Here is a 20,766-nt window from a genome sequence, read left to right on the forward strand (position 1 = left end):
GGGTAAGGTGCGTGTAAGGGGAAACAAGTCAACAACAAAAAAAAGGAACAGTTGTCCCCGTTCCGAATGCGAACGAACTGAGAGCAGTTTTCGCTTCAGACGATACATTTTGAAAGACTTGTATGCATATCAAGGTTCCACAGGATATTCCAAACTTTGCTCTCAGCAAACGATAGAACAGGAAAATCCCAATCCGTTGTTACTTCAAAAATAACTTCACAACTTGAACGTTCCAACATTCGCGGACAGAGTCAATAATCGATTTGTTACGTGGCAGCAACAAAATAAGGTGAAAATATCCTGTCACGAATCGAGTGACTTGTCTTGCCTCAGTCAACTCGTTCCCGTTGTTGCTTCATAATGATTTTGCACAGCAAAAACAAAACAAAAAAAGTGGAATAAATCCAACCCATAAGCTGAATACGCGCGCACAGACGAAGAAGCTCACCTGCCGTTGATTATGCAATCGTTCATATTTCAGCCAAATCTGTTTGAGTGTTAATTGTGCGATCTCGAAAAGTTTTCAACGAATGCACACTCGATTAAAGTTTATTCCACAAGGCCACATGACTTACATCATGCCTGGAATTCCCACAATTCTATCTGGCGTCCGTTCTGAAGACGCTTACGTTCCTCTTTATTGGCCACTTACTCTTGAGATAGCTGCGGATAAATGCGGTTAGGGTAGAGGTGGTTGGAGGCTACCCTGTTGTCACTATTTTTGAACGATTGATTCGCTTGAGGGTACTCATCAAGAAGCTTTTGCATTCTCCCACCCACCGCGCAATCGTACACACTCTGTGCCACTCACTGTGCCACCGAAACCGATCGTACACTCACGCAACCTCACGACCTCAAATAGACTCCCTCCTCCCCTCCTCCCCTCCTCCACCCCTTCAACCGTGTGCACCACCGTTGATCAAGCGTGTTCGTACTGCTTTATTTTACGTAAAGCGGAAAAGAAAGCTCGTAAAATTTTGCCACAGGAACTGTTGGTGTGGGCAGCACAATAAATAAGAATGTTTAGCTGCAAGGATTGGAAAGTGAGCTTATGGTTGCTTCCGTGCCTGTTACACTGGTAACGATGAATTTGGCAACCGCTGACCTTTTTTTCTAAATTGACACCATATATAAATCGTTTGTTGATGTTAGACGTTGAGGTTTCGTTTAGTGGAGTTTAAAAATGTAATTTCAGAAAATTTTACTAAGCATACATATAAAAGTAGAACAAATCCAAATAACTGCAAATAGCCATTTAGAAGAAAAAAAAACAAACGTTACAAATAGTATACAAATAAAAGCTAACAAAAGTAAAATTACAAATCAGATTGACTAAAAAAAAACAAAACTTAAATAAGACGTTGATTATTTTCCAAGTACTTGAGAAGGTTAATTACAAAAAAAGCAAAAGACTATGTCTCGTAACTGACAATGTAAGATACAGTTGTTGCCGCTAATTATTGACTCTAACTCGCCATTTTTTGTCCCGAAGGCACTAATTTTTGACCGCGTGTCACAATTTCTGCCTCTATAACATCCATTTTTCACTGTGAGCCAATCGCTTTATTCACAAAATGTAACGTAATGTCTGAATACTGTGTAATGTAATGTAACGTAATGTCTGCCAAAAATTGATGCCTTAGAGCCCAAATTTGGTTGGTTGATAAGACAAGATTTTAATGGTTTCAGATCAGCGATCGGCAAAGTAAGGCTCGCGAACCGCAGTGTGGCTTTTTGATAACAAAGTAGCGGATCTTAACAGATCGAATATTTCATAGAACTTTAACACATTTTTGCTCTTGGGTGAACAGTTTGATTTTTCGCGAGAAACTTCGAACATTTTAGTAGAATTTGACTCTTCCAGTCGCAAAGTTTGCCGATCGCTGGTTTAGAACAATCTATCGAATTAAAAGCTTATATAGTAAAATAGAAGAAGGTGCTTCAATTATACATTCCAATTAAACGATAAATCACGAGCCAGTATAGACTTTATGTTTCAAAACAAGGAAACTAAAGATAACTAAAGCCCCCACCTGTCTAGATCTATCGGTTCTTCTTCCGGCGTACCCCAGGGCAACAGCCTAAGGCCTGTTACTGCTCTACATAAATGACTTGTGCAGGGTACTTCCGAAAAATAGTTGCCTACTCTACACAGATGATGCCAGAATCTGTCGTTAAATCCGTTAACCAGAGAACCCTCTTCGAGTATCCTGTAAGCCACCCTGACTGAGTTTATCTCCTGGTACAAGCTTAACGCACTAAGCATCTGCATCGATAAATGGGCCATAGTCTCATTCAGCCGCTCAGGAATTCCAGTGCTGTTTGATTATACGCTTGACGGTCAGAACCTCGCAAAAGTGTACTGTGTCAAGGATCTAGGCGTCCTGCTTCCAGGAACCGATTCAGCAAATAGTTGCTAATAGCAATCGACTACATGGTTTGGGCATAAGTATAACGCGTAAGCCTCGTGATCCTATGCACTTCAAGATACTGTTCTGCACACTTAACAGACCTGGCTGTTAGAATACACTAGCATCTGCTAGGGCCCTTGTGCGGCTAGAGTCTATCCAACGGAAGGCAACGCGCTTCACCCTCCGTGATTGACCGCAACGTCTGGAATACAGGAGGACTAGGTGTTTGCTACTTGCGATACCGCTCTTCACCGATCGTATTGAACACGCCCGGCTGGCATTTATCACCAGAATCTTAGACGGAACCATCGGCTGTCCCGAGCTGGCAGTCGCTGAAACCCGGACAACCTTTGGCTCTCGCAAGCCCCTTCTTTGTACGTGCCGTTTGCTAAATTCAGTTGACGATCTCTACGGGCATAGAATGACGATAGCGGAGCTAACTTCAAGTTTGAGTGTGCAAAATGTGTTCAATCATAACGATATGTTTGTTATCTATTGCATACTGTGAACGTGATTTGACTCGAGAGCCCTTTGTAGTCAAACTAATAATAAACACTAAACTAAACGAAGCCCGGGGGTCGTATCTATAACCGCAGAATGTACCGATCATGTATGAGTCCATGACAACTCATTACAGTTAATATAAGAAATGAAAAATTAACAAACCATTAAAAAAGCATAAAAACAGTACCATCCCATCTAGAACAAACTGAAACTCTCAGAACGTACTTTAAAATTACACAATATTCCTAAACTTTGCCAAGAAAAACTAGCATGAGCGAATGCAATCGAAAGAATTTCAAAAAGGAAAAAATAATAGCACCACCAAAATCTGCTTGTGGCTTGTCCAACGTCACCACTCACCCCGAGTCACTCAAAGCTCACGCGAGAGCGCAGTTTGAAAGCTGCGTGCTCTCGCGCACAACAATCGCACCATGATCCCTTCCACCCGACGCTGTGTGTCTGTGTGTCTGCACGACACACACACACAACCACTCGGCACATGGAAGTGGAAATGCTTTACACCCTCACCGTAGCTAAATCGCTCACACCGTGCAGCCCCCACCAACGAAACCCCGTTCCGTACCACGGTGAGTGTCCTGGTGAGTGGTGTTTCGAGAGCCGGGCCGCCTTTTTTTTGGTCTCCGCTGCAGTGGTGTGAGGTGCGGTGTGGCCAAATCCCTTCCTCTCCCCACCCCCCCACCCCCCCGGCACCGATCGTTCCGCGCGGACGGGGTTCGTTTGCCCGGTGAGCGAAAATGGCCTCACTATATAAGTAGTGGCCGGTGCGGGAAAGGACGGTTTTAGTGCGCGCGCCCTGTCCACGAACCGACGTGTGTGCGCTAGAGTTACGTGCAACGTAGCGGCACCCCTGTGCAGCTGCTCAACAGACGAAGAAGAAGAAGAAGAAGTAAAAGAAACCGGCCACACCCTCAGGCCTTTGGGCAGCACCCCCCAGCCAAATTCGAGTGGTGCGTTCTGCTCTACCCGCGTTCCGCGTGTGCCCGGTGTGTTTGCAAACCCCGTGGCGGCCCAAAACCAGTGTGTTAAAATGGCCAAAGTGATCAAACTGTTCGGTTTGCTGTGTTTAGTGGTGACGATCGGTAAGCAAAACACATTCCCGCCCCGCAACAGAAAAAGGGCGTTTAGTACAGGATTCTGAGTTTCTTCAGAAGCAGAGTTCGAACGAGCGTTACAAGTTCAAACATGTTGTCAACCCGGAACCGGAACACGGTGAATTGGTACAGAACAGACAGAACAGTCGGCAAAACAAGTCGCAATTCGGGGGGGAGAAGGGTTCCGCGCCAGTCGGGCGTATCAATTCAAACACTGCAAGCTTCCTGAGTGGTTTTGTGAGCATTTGCGCAAAAGTTCAACAGCGCGCGCGTGTGTGTGTGTCTGTGTGTGTGTGTGTGTTTGTCTCTTCTTTTTTTGACGATTTTGACGAATCCTTAACCTTCCCAAAAGATGCACTCAGGCGAAGCACTTCGTAACAGCACTTCCAAAGTACCGGGTGACGATCGAATTGCAGCATCTAGAAGTAAGCCCTCACGACTTCACCCGTAGGGGTTGGGCTCTGTTGCGCTTTTTTTTCTTTTCTTTTTGCGTCATACCTTTACGGGTACTTGGAGGCCAATTTACTTCACCGCCCTGAAGCATTCCCTTTCCTTTTTGTTTCTGTAACCATAATCGGCACCGTTGCGCGTACCGCGTTTGCGGCGTTGCGTGGTTTGCACGAAGAGCGCGTGCATGAAGAGCAGGGCATCCAGTGCATACTGCAGCTGCCACCGCTTTCGGGTGTGCAATTTGCAAAAGCGGATGAGAGAAGGGGGAGAGAGAGAGAGGGAGGGAAAGAACCGGCACAAAACCCGAAGCCGAATGAGCCATCATATTGTCCACTGTCCCGCATCGCACCCTCCTTTTCCCTTCTAGCGCCCAGCAGGCAAACCGGCCCCGCAAAACCGGCACTGGGGATGGAGGAGGAACTGGTGCTTCTCTCGATCTTTCTCTCTCTTTGTATCTCTCTCCTATTTCTCTCTGTCTCTCTCTGTCTCTCTCTCTTTCTCTGTATCACTCTGTATCTCTCTGTCTCTCTGTCTCTCTATCTCTCTTTACTCTCTCTCTCTCTCTCTCTCTCTCTGTATCTCTCTGTATCTCTCTGTATCTCTCTCTCTTTTTCTGTCTGTCTCTCTCTGTCTCTCTCTTTCTCTCTCTTTCTCTCTCTTTCTCTCTCTCTCATTCTCTCTTTCTCTCTCTCTGTCCCTCTCTCTCTTTCTCTGTTTAGTTATCTCTCGTCTCTCTCTCTCTCTCTCTCTGTCTTCTTATGTCTCTCCTTATCTCTCTCTCTCTTTAATTCATCCACGTCGTTTTTCGTTCGCTATTGCTTCTTCGCGAAACACACGACGCGAAGAAATCAATCTTCAATCGCAAATCAGGACTGGCAAACGACACGCATTTACATAATACCCCCCTCCCGCCCCTCCCATTGCTCCTTTCCCCCAGCCTCACTTGTTTCTCTAACCTCTAGCAGATTATGTGGGTTGGCAAGATTATCAACAAAATGGATGCTGTTGCGTAACGGCATGTTTGCTGCGAGCCCGAGATGGAGGTCCGACGATACCAAAGAATCTGGTCGGCCGGCACCAAACCGATGCCCCGATCGGAGTCGCTCGCTAACGGTGATTCTAATCTTTAACGGCCTGTGAAGCGAAGCTAATAAAAGTTCGCCGGTCCAGCAGCAGGTTCTTTTGACCTTGACCTTGAACGGTCCACTGGTATTAGGTGGACTGCCAAACTGCACGCGGTGGCGCGTGCCAGCACCCAACGGGAGCTTGGGGAATTTTGATTAATGATGTAGCTTCGCCGGTCGCCGGTAACGATGCCAGAGGTTGCGATGATGCTTAGGCATTGATGCGTTAGAATTAAAGAGAGAGAGAGAGAGAGAGGAAAAAACCCCTCTAGAATTGTGTCAGTCGACTTACCGGTCGATGAAGGCCCACGGGTAGAATCGAGATCGAGATCGTACCTTGACATGTCCTGTGACACCGTGACCCAGCAAACAGGCCGTCTTCGAGAAGCTAGAACAGAACGCACCGATAAACATCTCGTACCCCAATCCGCCATCTTTCAATAGCTACTCACCCGACAAGTAATAATCACGCTGCGCAGGTGTTACGCACGTCACTGTTTTACAACCAACAGCCCACGACGCCACGCTCAAAGTAATAAATTTCACTTTCATCGAAAAACCCGTCCGAGCGATGTGATAATGCGACGAAGCGACGACGCACCAGCGCCATCTTGGATTGTGGGGTGCCGGTTGTCATCATGGCAGCAACTTTCACACGCGCTCTCCTCGCCCTCGTCATCACACAGCCAACTCGAAAAACGGCGCGTTACGAAACAGATTGCCTCCTTTACAAGCAAGCGCTTGAGTTGTGTATGTTTGTGGGGCTGTGTGTGTGTATGTGTCATTTTATGGCGATTGCCTAACCAACAAATCAGCCCCACAGCATCGGTGAGCGCTCTGCAGCGACCATGTTTGTTCCGTTCGAACTGTTTGTTTTTTGCCTTGCCTTTCTCTTTGATTGTACCTGGTGTTCGTTTCGTTTTTGTTTAACACTTTCAATGTTTTCTTCTTTTTCTTTCTCTTTTTCCACACTATAGCGGCCGAAGTTCGCGTCAAGCGTCAGGATGAGGACCTCGATCCGGACTCGATCAACGTGGAGGAGCTGTGCAAGGACCGGCCGGGCGATGAGTACTTCCGCCTGAGCACGGACGGTGACTGCCGGGAGGTGGTGAGGTAAGTGGATTCGGTCCTGCAAAGGAAACACAATCCCCCCCCCCCCCCCCCCACGTCTGTCCGGAAATGTGACAAACCGCGCACACAATCTCCCCTTGTATGTCTGTTTCCGTTTCGCAGCAAGCAACGAACCGCACTTTGCGAAATGCGCCATTTTTGGTCGCAATTATCCGTGTTTTCCGTCTCTTGCCTCAAGAGCTGTCAAGAGCAATTAGCGTCTTTGGCTGTCGCTTTCCCGTACTGCGTAGTGTGACGCGTGTGATCGCTTGCACTTCCGGCTGCTCCCACGAAACCAGCAAGCGACGAACCGGTGGCCCTTTCTTCCGGTTGCGCTTTGTACTTTTTGTGCGCATTTTCCTTCAAAACCTTCCCCCCCCCCCCTTACCGGTATACTGATTCGCTTATTCCTGTTGTGCTTTTCACTTTGAAATGAAAAAAACGCCAATTTCGACGAAGAATAGGTGCGACGATGCGGGTGAAAACGGCATCACGCGGCTCGCCAAAGTGCGCTGCCCGACCGGGCTGTACTTTGACGTGCTGCGCCAAACGTGCGATTGGAAGACGAACGTGAAATCGTGCGACCTGCTAGGAAGTAAGTCCCCGGGACACGGACACACCCCCAATCGAACCCCCTTCATCGGTTGCGGTGGGCGAAGGGGAGGCTGTGCATGCAAAAAAACAAACAAACTTCCTCCTCTTCACTCGCCCCACACCTGAAAGGGGTCGGTGTCCGGGCCCGGCTTTTTTCTTTTCTGTGTTTATCTAACTGTGTTCTTTCTTTCTTTCTTTATCTTTCTTTCAATTTGAATCCTCTTCCACTTCTCCCTCCCCCCCCCGCCATCTTTCTGTTGCTCCATGCTGCACGAATGTAACGTCCCTCTTCCCATGCCCTGCCCATTCTCGTTGTGTGTTTTGCTTTCCAAAACCCGCTCCCCCTTCTTCAACCTTTTCCCGCTCATCAAACTACATCCGACGGACAACACCTCCCAATGGCGCCAACGTGCAATGCAATGCAATCCCTCCCTTTCTTCCCCGTGTGTGTGTGTCAATAACCGAATGCATCACTCTACCCCCCCCCCCCCGCCTCTCCCCTCATCCCTCGTCAACTGCAACATGCATGCGCGGGCCGCGTCACAAAAGGTGTACACGGTCTGGACTGAAGCAAATCACTTGCCCGTCCGGATTGGCGTTCGACATTGAGAAACAGACTTGCGACTGGAAGGCAAAGGTTACCACGTGTGACAAGAAAGAGAGTAAGTGTGTGCCCGCACTCGCATTGTGTGCGCTTTCCTTTGGTTTTTTCGTTGCTTTCACGGGCCTTAACAATGTACAGCGCTGTACAGGTGGGCTAAAGGGAAGCTAAGGCCGCGCACACGCTCAACAGCTTAAGTTTGGAAATAGCTTTCCTGTACATAGAGAAGGAGAGAGAGAGCGAGAGAAGCGAGAGCAAGCGAGCGAGTTTGTGGGCGTCCCGCAGCCCCGCAGACGCGCTTGGAGTTAGTTTACACGGTTACACCCCAGGTAGAAGGTTGAAAGGCAGTGTAGACACCGGCAATGCACACGTGGTACAGGTTACGGTTCTCAACAACTTGGTTCCTTGATTTCAGGCACCGCCCAGTTACACTCAGAGCAGTTAGCTCCCCTGCGCCATCATTTCAATGGCACGGAGGAGTTCGTAGTCGCACTCAAGTCACAAGTCGCCTAAGCTACAGACAACAGGACACAAACACACATATTACACATGAACAACACTACTAACAAATCATTGAGTTGGGTTAAAATTTGCTCCAAAAAAAACAAATAACGGTGATTGGATACATTTGGCATTGAACTATTTCAGCATTAAAAAAGCTTCACACAGCACAACAACAAAAAACCCCTGAAAGTATACTCTTCCGCATTGCAAACAGTTCGCAGGTTTATGGTGCGGAGTTTCGAGCCCGTTTTATGGCACGGTGCCATAATTTTACACTTTCGTCGCTTACGCTTATCAAAATCGTATTAATTTTGTTACCTGTTGTACCTGTTTACCTGTAAAACGGGTTTTAAATTAAAATTTAAACTCATTTCATAGAGATTGGCAGTTAAAATCTGCACAGAATGATACAAATTTCTCTATTAATTAAAACTTTTTTTTAATTTCCGTCTAATTAACGTCCAATAAGGTCCGTTATGCTTTGGCAATTCCAACCCCGTTTTATACAGGATTTTCCAAGTCGCTTTCCAGTGTGCACATCATTATTCGCCGCATCCAAGATGTTTTTCAACAGCTTTTAAATCGTGTGTTTGCGTCATAATATTTTTTTCAGTTCTTACTCATGATTTTCAACACACCACCACAATGAACTGTCAAACTCAATCCAGCTTTAGTTAAGTTGAAAATCATGTTGAAGAAATTTAAAATTATTATGATGGAAATGAAACATCAGATTAATGTGGATTAACATGCTGCACGCGGCGAATAACAATGTTTACATTCGAAATTGACATGGAAAGCCCTGTAATAGATAACTATTCAACAATATATTGTTGTTGATTTTTTCATTTTTCTTTGATTTTTTCTACTAACGTATAAAAAGTTCGATTCATTCGTTCGATCAACTCTTACTCCTCTTGTTCCTGAATTTACCCCTTTTCCCTAGCTTTTTTCGTATTAACGTAAAGAAGTCCATTTCATTCATTTTTAACAAACCATTTACGTTGCTTAACAACATTAAGACTCATGAGACCAGAGCGACTAGTCTAGCAAAAACGAGTCAGTTAGCAGCAGTAGCAAGCGACAAGAAGGCATTAGTTACACTTAAAAAAAATGTTGATAAGCACAGCTCACCGTTGCCACAAACGGAAAACAATTTCACAATGGCTTGTAAAACCATTACAAGCGCTCCGAAACACGCAAACCTCAACACACATGGCATATTACAATGTTGCGTTGTGGGTGGGTGTGAACACAATTGTAAATACAGTAAGCGCACAAACGCACACGACACAGTTAAACACAACAGTAAGATACGACACACCTTAGCGTCTGATCACTTCATCTCACGATCATACCCCGATCACACTCTTCAATTTTCACACCACCTTGTCTAATGCCTCTCTCTCTCTCTCTCACTTGTACACTATTACACTAACAACAAACATTCTTCAGAGCTTTTTGTTTTCTCTCTCACACTAAAACACTTACTAAGTGATGGTAGTTTTGTTCACTAACTTATTACTGGTACTGGTACTGGAGGGAAAAAGAAGCATTTTCGGGCTCGTTCTGCAGTTTTGTTCTACAATGTTTGCTACTCTTTCCCCCCATTCAGAGCCACGCAAGGTTCTGCCGATCCTGAAGACGGACGAGCCGATCTGCCCGGAGGGCAAGCTGTCCTGCGGCAACGGCGAGTGCATCGACAAGGAGCTGTTCTGTAACGGCAAACCCGACTGCAAGGACGAGTCGGACGAGAATGCGTGTAGTAAGTGGTCGTTCCGGTTCGCCTTCGGGAAGAATCTTTAGCACTCCCTTTAGGCTTATATTGAAACTATTCTAATTTCCCTCCCCGCACAATCAGCCGTTGAACTGGACCCGAACCGTGCGCCCGACTGTGACACGACGCAGTGCGTGCTGCCGGACTGTTTCTGCTCCGCCGACGGCACGCGCATCCCCGGCAACATCGAGCCGCAGCAGGTGCCGCAGATGATCACGATCACCTTCAACGGGGCGGTCAACGTCGACAACATCGATCTGTACGAGGACATCTTCAACGGGCAGCGCCAGAACCCGAACGGCTGCCAGATCCGGGGCACCTACTTCGTGTCGCACAAGTACACCAACTACTCGGCGGTGCAGGATCTGCACCGCAAGGGCCACGAGATCTCCGTGTTCTCGCTCACGCACAAGGACGATCCGACCTACTGGACGCAGGGCACGTACGACGACTGGCTGGCGGAGATGGCCGGCGCCCGGCTGATCGTGGAGCGGTTCGCCAACATTACCGACGGTTCGATCATCGGCGTGCGGGCGCCGTACCTGCGCGTCGGCGGCAACAAGCAGTTCGAGATGATGGCCGACCAGTTCTTCGTGTACGATGCGTCCATCACGGCGTCGCTCGGCCGCGTACCGATCTGGCCGTACACGCTGTACTTCCGCATGCCGCACAAGTGCAACGGCAACGCGCACAACTGCCCGTCCCGCTCGCACCCGGTCTGGGAGATGGTGATGAACGAGCTGGACCGGCGCGACGATCCGACGTTCGACGAGTCGCTGCCCGGTTGCCACATGGTCGACTCCTGCTCGAACATCCAGTCCGGCGAGCAGTTCGGACGTCTGCTGCGCCACAACTTCAACCGCCACTACAACACGAACCGGGCGCCGCTCGGTCTGCACTTCCACGCCTCCTGGCTCAAGTCGAAGAAGGAGTACCGCGAGGAGCTGATCAAGTTCATCGAGGAGATGCTCGGCCGCAACGATGTGTTCTTCGTCACCATGCTGCAGGTCATCCAGTGGATGCAGAACCCGACCGAGCTGAACGCGCTGCGCGACTTCCAGGAGTGGAAGGAGAAGTGCGACGTGAAGGGGCAGCCGTACTGCTCGCTCCCGAATGCCTGCCCGCTCACCACCCGCGAGCTGCCGGGCGAGACGCTGCGCCTGTTCACCTGCATGGAGTGCCCGAACAACTACCCGTGGATCCTCGATCCGACCGGTGACGGTTTCTCCAAGAAGTAGGCGGCCTTTTCCACTCCTGCAAAGAAGTGTGGCCGGTGTACTTTTTTCTCACCCTCCTCCACCCTCCCCATTACGAGGGGGGGAATCTACTCTGTTGTAAATAATGAATCGCGGTTTTCAACCAACGCACGTTTCCCTTGCGCGGGTCGTTTCTCGGCGGTGTGACTTTTTCGACCACTGCTTTTGACTGCAACTGCTTTCTCGCACTTTCCACGGGCGAAACCTCCCCCGTGTCGTTCTGTTCACACCCCCTGTTTTTGTACGTTTTCTTCTATCCATCCTTGAAACACACATCGTGATATTTTAGTTTGTTCTCGCCCTTCATCGTCTGGCGTACCAGGAGAGAGTAGGGGAGACGAACGCCCACACACACACACACACAGGATGGTGGCGGACGGGCGGTCGTGCTCGCTTCCTATCGACCATCTTCATCCTTTCTTTCTTCCCTAAAACGGAGAGAAAGAATGGTTAAAAAAACATGTTGTAATTGAGTGTGTGAGTGTGTGTGTGCTCCCTCGAAGGGCACAAACACACACACACACACACACACAAAACGCCGAAGAGAGAGTAAAAAGCGTAATTTGTACGGTACTGTTTTATAATAAAATATTAAAACAACACAAAAAAGGCAATTCTTTGCACGACCTGCGAGAGTGTGAGTTAACAGCGCGTTAAAGCTCTCCCAGTGTCGGAAAGGGAATTATATATTTAAAAATGTTCGAAAAAAAAACAATAAAAAATGATACTAAATACAAAAAAAAAACCATTGCGTGTACCTTCTTTCTTTTTTTGTGCGGGGATTTTGTATGCGTTACTGATACGCTTTTCGCTTTCTTTCCTCTCGGCTGTGATGGAGAGATGTATGTAAAAGAATTGTCTCTTTGTCGCTCTCACACTTCAGACACTGAAAACTATCTGAATGTATTTATTACAAATTCCCATTTCGCTCGCCTGCTTGCTTTTGTTCGTTTGTTGAAATGCGAATTAATTATCCTTCTTTTCGGGCGCTTTCAAACTGTTTGGAAGATGGCTACAATGGCTTTCCTCGGCTACTCGAACATACACACATGGCTCGGTTCTCTCGGGACAGTATCGGGAAGCAAAAGTGCAGCAGTAAAACCCTTAACCTTGCAATTCTCCTCCTCCTGTTGTGTTGCTGTTACAAGAAAATGGACAATAATGGCAATAATCTTTCGATGTTCTTCAAATGCAATTTCAAAATGGAAGTAAATTAATTCGTTATCTCCAGAGCTACTGCAGGGGGGACAGCTGTACTGTAACGTAATCAGATATATAAACAATCGCCTGATCCCTGCTGCCTTGATTAGATTGATTAAAAACTGTATCTCTTGTGGCATTGTGTTAGAGTTTAAGCTAAATGTGCACCTGACCCACACACATCTCCCCCTGCTGATTTATGGCGAAACCAAACTGACGTCACGTACACACGAAAAAGGGATTCTTTTATCTTTCGCTAAAGTAATGTTAAAGAATTTTAGCGTACAAATAAAATAAAAAAAAAACAATCGTTGTGAAAGTACGCTCTTATTATTTCATTTTTCTCCTTTATGGTAGAGTACGCGTATTTGCGTGCTTTACGCCTTTAAATTTCCCTCTCTTTCTCTCTCTCTCTCTATCGCTCTAAGCACTACTAAGTTAATGTTAATTGTTTTGTGTGTGTGTTTGTGTTATTTAATTTTTTTTTTCGCAACAAAAAGGCCTCTCATTTACTGTGTGTTTTAGTTTCTTTTTTTTAGTTTAGTTTAAAGTGCTCCTCCTCCTCCGATTGTTTGCCACGCAGGCCAGCAGGCAGGCAGGTTAGAGCTGTTTGGTCTTTGGAACCAATGTTAGTTGTGATTGGATTGACAGATAATCTCTCTCTATCTCTCTATCTCTGGTGGTGTTGTTACTGATTTTATTTGTAAAGTTACGCTCGTGTTACAATAAGAACGAAAAGGGACAAACAACCAAAACATAGTGATGTTGTTTAGGTTATTTTGCACATCATTACAACTGTAAGTAGTAGTTCTGTTCAATATTATTATTTTTACAGTTGAATTCTCTGTAGCGCAGTAGCGCGCGTGTCACGCATTACTCTTACTCCTCCTTGCTTGCTGTCCACGTACGGGAACAAGATGTACTAAACTTTATAGTATTACCCTTTCCGGAATATATGCGCGGCAGTACAGAGGTATGGTGTGTGTTAGAAAGTGCTGCGCGTGTGTATTCACACGTGTAATATAAAATAAGAGGGAAGAAAATGCAAGACAAACGACTCAACGCGTTTCCGTCGTTTCTAGTTCTGGCGATGTACCGCAATGCGCTACTACCGCTTCTTATGTCTGTGTTTGCTACGGATTTCCTGCGTTTGTTTTTGAAGAACGCAAACAACAAAACACATACCTATCTATTATAGAGTTCTTTTCTGGTTTTTGTGGATGTCAATTGTGCGCACAGCTTTACCCCGCTGTGGGCGATAATTTTTAAATTATTCGCTTACAACATACGCCGCCACCGCTTCTCCCGCTTCCCTTTCCCAGGTCGCCGTCATCGCGGGCCGAAGAAGGGCGAGGTTCCGCGGCAGAACAAATATGTGTAGTGTTTAAAGAGATAAAATTATATATTAACTCCACCACACGCGCACGCCCCATGTGGCTTCCATGTTGTGTTGATTGGTTGATCCGTGCGTGCGTGCTATTACATGATACGGCACTTTTCGTCGCCCCGGGGTTCACCCTAGAAAAAGGAAAATAATACAGTAACAGGTTAGACAAACATCACAGCGTAATGAGATGTAACGTAACGTAGTGTAACGTGTAACTAATGTCTTTAGAGATTCATAAAACTATTCGAATCACTCATCACTAAAGATATGAATGAATCAGAACAAAAGATTCATGAAACCCAACACTAAACGTAACGTCATTAAAAAGAGGAAAAGGTTCATCAAATGATGTATTTCACTCACCTGTTGATGATGAAGCTCCTCTCCGTAGCTTCCGAGGTATTCACGGTGGCGCGAGGCGGCAGTCGAAACCATTCGCTTCACACGCTCCGAGGCGGCTACCTCCTGCAATATAAAAATGCATTTAAAACCTCTTCTCTTCTTCCAACTAAAACCCCTTTGAATCGTGTTTTACCTCGCCTTCGGCATTCAGCAGATGCGTAGTCATGTTGTCACCGGCGAACCACTTCTGCCCCTTCATCACGATCGTCGTCGGCGGCTCGTGATCCTTGCCCAGATCGGACGACCAAACGGTCACAAAGGCGCCACCGTCCATCTTCAGCGAGCGGTGGAATTTGAACACGGTTTCGTTGCTGCCCACCTTCCGCAGCACGGTCCATCCACCGATTTGTACTTCCTACGGGAACGGGGGAAACAAACATCATGTTTCATTTGCAAAATGGAGGAGAATTTAACATCCAAAACCATCTGCACACTTACCTTGCCGGATTTGTTGTGCAGCTTCACGTACTTGCCCTCCGGGTCGACCTCCACGATCTCGACGTCGCCCTTAGCGGACGAGGTGACGGAGTAGTCCGACACGCTGCGCTCGTCCGACTCCTCCAGCACGGTGCGCTTGCGCTTGGCCGCGGCACGGCTGGGCGTGCGGCGCACCACCCCGCTGCGCGACAGGCTGCCCGACATGCTCGACTGCGAGAAGATGGACGTCTGGCTGCCGGGCGTTATCTTCAGCCGGTCCTCCTCCGAGCTGAGCAGCTTGTCGTACGCGGCAATCTCCATGTCGAGCGAAATCTTGATGTCCATCAGATCCTGGTACTCCTGCAGCTGCATCGAGATTTCCTTCCGCAGGCGCTCGACCTCCTCCATCATCTTGGCCTTCTCGTCGGCGTGGCGCAACCGCTCGTGGTTCATCTGCTGCTCCAGATCGCGAAGACGAGCCTGCAAACAGAACAAAACAAAACATCATACATTTTTTGTTAATAAAACAATGCTTTACAGAAGAGTCTCATGCATGGTATAGGTTTGTCTAGGCGCACTGACCTCGTACAGATCGGAAATTTCCTCGCGGTTGACGCGCAGCTGCATATCGTACTGGTCGCGCAGATCCTGCAGCGTCTGCTGCAGCTTCGCCTCGTACTGCTCCGACAGCATGCCATCGATTTCGCTGATCTCCACCTGCCGGCGCGTCTTCGTCTCGGTGATCTCCTGCTGGTGCACCTGATCCTTGAACGTCAGCTCCTCGCGCAGCGTCTGCACCGAGTTCTCCAGCTCGACGCGCGTCAGCGTCTCGTCCTCGAGGTTCTTGCGCAGCGCATCCAGCTGCTTGCGCAGCTTGGCCAGCTCCTTCTCCAGCTCCTTCTGGTCGTCCTTCGCCTTCTTGTGTTCCGACACGAGCGAATGGTACTTGGTCGACAGTTCGTTGGCGCGCGCTTCCTGGGCACGTGCGTTCCGATCGGCGTCGGCCGCTTCCTTCGTCTTACGCTCCAAACTGTAAACCCGGAGTGGATGGGAATAGTGATGAAAAGAAGGCAAAAAGTAACATAAAACATTAGTATGTATGCAACTACAAGCTGGTATCAAAACGTCAGAATAGCGAGAGCCTATATTTACTTAACTGTCATTTTTCTGGCTTTCATTTGATTTTGTTGACTTGATATTGAGTCAATTTCTTGAAAACAGATCCAACATACAAATAATAATGAATCCGTTTGGTTCTTGTTTCATAAACTATTGCATTTCAGTGCCAAATTCGTGCTGGGGAGTGATCGTGATCGAATAACCACATCAAATTCGAATAAACAAACGGACAAAGTAGTGGTTCGACACAGTTTTGTCGTAAAAGCATTGTGTACATACATTTCAACACACCTTTTCAGGCACTATGTTGTAATAAACCATCCATTTAGGAACACCTTCGATGAACCAATTATTCCTTCTTTAGCCCGGTATCGGCCTCTTCCTCCCTTCAATGGATGGAGCCATTTTCTTTACAAGCAAAACGGTTTCGCATTCAAAACACGTTCAACATTCTTCTCTTTCACTACGTTCTTCCACCAGCAGCACGTCCGTGGAATTGTCGTGGAATTTCCATTACTCATGCAGTAGGTTAGAAGCGCTCCCGCCAACAAGTTGAAAAAGGGCGAGATTATGAATAAGGTTTTATAGCGAGAGACTGCTCTTAGCGCGCGCGATCCAATCGTCGTACATTCCTCTTGAGGTTGTAGAGTAAAACCAGGAAAGGGAGAGAAACAGAAAGAGAGAGAGAGAGAGAGTGCAAGAAGAGGAATTTGTTTGCTCCACCAAACCCCATCAAGCACACGTGGTTTGTATCATCATAGCGTAACGCACAGCAGCACCAGCAGCACCAGCATGATCATTGGTGTGCGTTTTTATACTTGGCGCGGCGTTTGGCTTAAAGCGGGACATGTGTGCCGGCTACAAAAAGATAACGGGGCAAGATGATGATCATAGTTTTGGCGTAAACGCACATTGATGAGTCCCCGGGGCTACCCGGGCAGCCTCCTATGACTAAATATAGCCTGTTAGTTTTCATCAGCAGCATATCGCCGCACAGCACGGCAGCATGGTTGTGTGCGTGATTTTTGGGCGTTTATTTCCATTTTCTGAACTATACGCTTTCGCTAACGCATGCATATTATTAATATTGCTCTCCCCCGAACCTTCACTCCCTATTGGTTTAAGGGGAGGTCTTTATGCGCCCGGTGTGGGGTGACAATGACCCCCTTTGAAACCGGGAGTGTCAAATTGGAGAGAGCGTTCAACGACAAAGTGGGATAACAAACAAATTATACAAGATGCGTTTCCATCCACTTTCTTTTCCGTTTCTTTTCTGTGCTTCATTCCTATTCTTGCTTGATTTCTTCATATAGTTTTTGACGTGTAAACGAAACAGTTTCTTGAATTTTGCCCTCTTATCAAAAGGAAACGCATTATTCAGCGCATTCGACGAAGCAATTCTGCCCTTCGTTCCGTTCGATCACTGTAATGAGCGAAATTCAATCAAAAATTAAAAATTTAAAAATCAAAAGTTCGAAAGTCAATCCAAAACAAGTTCCGAGTGCGCGGCGCAGGCTTCTCCAATACGGGACAAGCGGAAGGAGGAACTCCTACGCGATGCCTTCGCGTGGTGCGGCTTGGCGTCACCACGCAGCCCTCACCAATACACTGACAATCGAGCAGCGCGATGCATCGCTTCCCTTACCCAAACTTCCCTCCACCCAATGTGAAAAATGCATTTCCCTAAACGCTTTCCCTCGCGGTCATCATCCCCTACATGACCCTTACGTCGGTTAATCGTTTATTTTCTTTTTGCCTTTTTTTCTCCCTTCGACGTTCGCCCTCCGAACGAGCAGAGAGCTTTGATCGTACGGAGGAGGATGATGTCATGCGCGCGTTTTGCGCCCGCGCACTCACACACACGCACGCGTACGCACGCCTGGCGCAGGGGAGGACGCGCCGTCCACAGTCATGGACGACCGCTTTCCCTCGAACGCCTTTTTTCCGCATTTTTCTTCTTCTCTACGCGCGTACATTAACTCACAGCGAGCAATCAAAGAGGCGCGAAGGGACGGGTTGGGTGTTCAGAGATCGACGTCGCACGAGCGCATGGGATTGAATGCGCTCACCCGAGCAGTGAGTAGGAGAGCGCGGCCTGGAGATTTACATTAATAGTCAATATTTGATTTTCCATCGAAATGCGACGGAACCATGCGTGCATGCCGTAAAATGCCTAAAAAACTTTCAAGCACAACCGAACTTGTGTGCGTATGCGTGTGTGTTTGCACGTCCCTTTACGCATTTTATATTTCATGTTTCCTTCACCCTCAGTCTTTCGGTGCTTGCGGTGTTGCTTGCGGTTGTTGTTTATAATGGAGAAGATCACCACAGCAAATGCATTTAAATTGAAAGATGTGGGAACTTCAGCGCCTACTAGCGGGGTGAATGGATCACACAGCTTCTAAACGAGACGCTCGCACTCTTCCTTCTCTCTCCCTCTCTCTTGAAACAATAACCAAACAGAGAAGAACGGGAGTAAGTAAACAAAAGCGGAAATCATAAAATCCCTCTTCTCTGTCTAGCTACTTTGGAAGTTATTTGTGAGCTCTTCCTTCGGTCTTGAACGTGAAAACAGATCTTTTTTTGAATTATACAAGAATGTACAAGCATTTTTTATCATCAAATACGTGTTCTAAAGAATATTTTTTAACAAAAGAAAAACTTTAAAAGAACTTCCACACTATGCATAAATCACATGTTTTTCTAACGTTGTTACAGCAGTGTGTGAGCAAGGTTATGCGTCTTATCCACTGCTTTATCGAAGCGGTGTACTTTAACTGAGCGGACGTGCCACCCCACATAGGCATTTTATGAGCGAGCCACCCCGCGCCTGATTCTACGAAATGGCTCTCGAGAGATTATTATTGCCCGAGTGGCAGCTTTAATTGCTGACAACCGCCATACGCCCGCATACGCGAAATGACAAATATGTTTCACGCCGTTTTCACTCCATCCGGCCGTGTGTCCCTCCCGCTACGATCGGACCACCAATCGATTTAGTGAAGGCTGCACATTTCACACTTGTCAAACAACCGGCTTTTTTCTTTCCCCCGATCCGGGGGGAGAATTTGGAGACTGATGTCATCTTAAATTTTAGATATCCAGTCAGTTCCTCGCGCTCTCGCTCTCTCTTTCTCTCTCTCTCTCTCTCCATCTCGCCCCCGAATTACGTCACTGTTGTTTGATTGCCGCCAACAACGCAGCGGAACAACCTTCTCGCCCCAACGCCTTCAAAAGCGAAGCCTTGAACGACGTCAGAATCCATGTGCTGTTGTGCTTCGAGACCACCAGTGACCGAGATGACTTCATACACAGCATGACGTAATGGTGTTTACAATCCAACCACGGTCGTCATGGGGACACTTTCAGCAAGCAAACCACAGGCACGCACAATCTCGTTACCGGCTGGTAGCATTTGTCCACCTTAAATGAATTTCGAAAGCATTAAAAATGTAAACCCATCGAGCAGGGCGCGCTCGGCAGGGTAAACAAATCACCCTGCCCCCTCTGCCAGCCTGCCTGTACCGTTTCACGAAAGCATGATGGCGGGTACAGTCAGAAATAGAATCTCATCGATGATCTACATAAAACGATGACGTCACCTATCGAATCCCACACACACACGTTCGCCCTTGTTTTCCTTTGGCCTGCCTGCTACGACGGTTCTGCTCGAGTAAATGCACACGCTCGGCGGGAGACAACTGCTCGCTTGCCGCCGATAAGATTCGAGCAGCTCTCGACACTGCTCCCCCACGGGGGGACAATCCTAGCAACCACGCAAGATGCATCCTCCCCTTTCGTTTCCCTGCTTACCGCTTCTTTAGCTCGTCGTTTTCCTCGAGAATGCGCTTGCCGTCAATCTCGAGCCGGGCCTTTTCGCGCGACGTATCGTCGAGCAGCTTGCGGGCATCGGACAGCTCGTGCTCGTACATCGACTTGATGTTGGACACCTCGCGGGTGGTCGTGTCCTGCGAGGTGCGCACCTCCATCGTGAGGCGCGAGTTCTCCTGCTCCAGGTAGCGCACCCGGTCGATGTAGCATGCCAGCCGGTCGTTCAGGTTCTGGAGGTCGGCCTTCTCCTGCAGCCGCGAGTGGCGCGTCGGGCTGAGCGGGCTGGCCGGGCGGGCGCTGTGGTGGTGGTGCGCTGCCGACGCACCCGTCGCACCGCTCCCACTCTGCTGCACCGGGGTGCTGGCCTGCACCGGGACCGGCGTCGACGCACCGGAACGCTTCGCTCGCTGCGACATTTTCACTTGCTTTTACGCTTCTTTCTCGAGCACCGTAAAATACGCTTTAAATGACACTTTTTTCTTCACTGGCTTGGTGCAGAAAAAATTTCTCACGGTGAGGGGGAAGCACGCTCCCTTTACAACACTTTCACAACTCTACGCACACACACAAACAAACTCACACACACGCGCGCGCGTGCTTTCTCGGGAAGGCGGCTACCGAAATCGGGAGGGAACGACTGACGGGCACGCGCTTGCTGCTTTCTCAGTCGGCATTCACCGGGAGGGCCTCTTTTGCAACACCGGAAACTGGGCCCAGTGGTCGGAGTAATCGATCTTTTTTGTGCAGCTTTCCGTGCTAGTGGTGTTGCTCTATCGCCACCGACTGCACTACGCGCGGTGGATCACTTATTTCAACGAGAACGGGCACAAAATCCAACGGACAGACATACGTTTTCGTCCACACACGGAAAAAAGCACCAGAAAAATGGCGTCACCGTTGCCGCTGTCAGGTCGGTTGACGGTGACAGGCCGGGCGGCCATGTTGGATTCGGATGGGAGCGGCTTTG

The 20,766-nt window shown here is 48.0% G+C and overlaps 2 protein-coding genes across 3 annotated transcripts; one reads left to right on the top strand and one right to left on the bottom strand.

Annotated features, from left to right (window-relative positions):
* The first annotated feature begins 3,697 nt into the window (after positions 1-3,697).
* On the top strand, positions 3,698-12,866 carry LOC120955367 (chitin deacetylase 1). 2 transcript variants are annotated; one of them, XM_040376195.2, is made up of 5 exons: positions 3,698-4,015; positions 6,579-6,714; positions 7,176-7,306; positions 10,026-10,175; positions 10,272-12,866. In XM_040376195.2, the coding sequence occupies exons 1-5, from the start codon at positions 3,964-3,966 to the stop codon at positions 11,423-11,425; spliced, it is 1,623 nt and encodes a 540-aa protein (XP_040232129.1). In that variant the 5' UTR covers positions 3,698-3,963; the 3' UTR covers positions 11,426-12,866. The 2 variants fall into 2 exon arrangements, with proteins under 2 accessions (XP_040232129.1, XP_040232130.1); XM_040376196.2 differs by lacking the exon at positions 7,176-7,306 and adding an exon at positions 7,855-7,967 and having other exon boundaries at positions 3,699-4,015.
* Positions 12,306-20,703, bottom strand: LOC120955366 (lamin Dm0). The gene is made up of 6 exons (XM_040376194.2): positions 19,782-20,703; positions 15,432-15,879; positions 14,871-15,329; positions 14,566-14,787; positions 14,394-14,495; positions 12,306-14,161 (listed from the first exon to the last, which is right to left on the bottom strand). Exons 1-6 carry the CDS (start codon positions 20,213-20,215, stop codon positions 14,123-14,125), a joined length of 1,704 nt encoding a protein of 567 aa, XP_040232128.1. The 5' UTR covers positions 20,216-20,703; the 3' UTR covers positions 12,306-14,122.
* Between the last annotated feature and the right edge of the window lie 63 nt (positions 20,704-20,766).

The sequence above is a fragment of the Anopheles coluzzii genome, chromosome 3 (assembly GCF_943734685.1).
Source record: "Anopheles coluzzii chromosome 3, AcolN3, whole genome shotgun sequence".
Lineage (NCBI taxonomy): Eukaryota > Metazoa > Arthropoda > Insecta > Diptera > Culicidae > Anopheles > Anopheles coluzzii.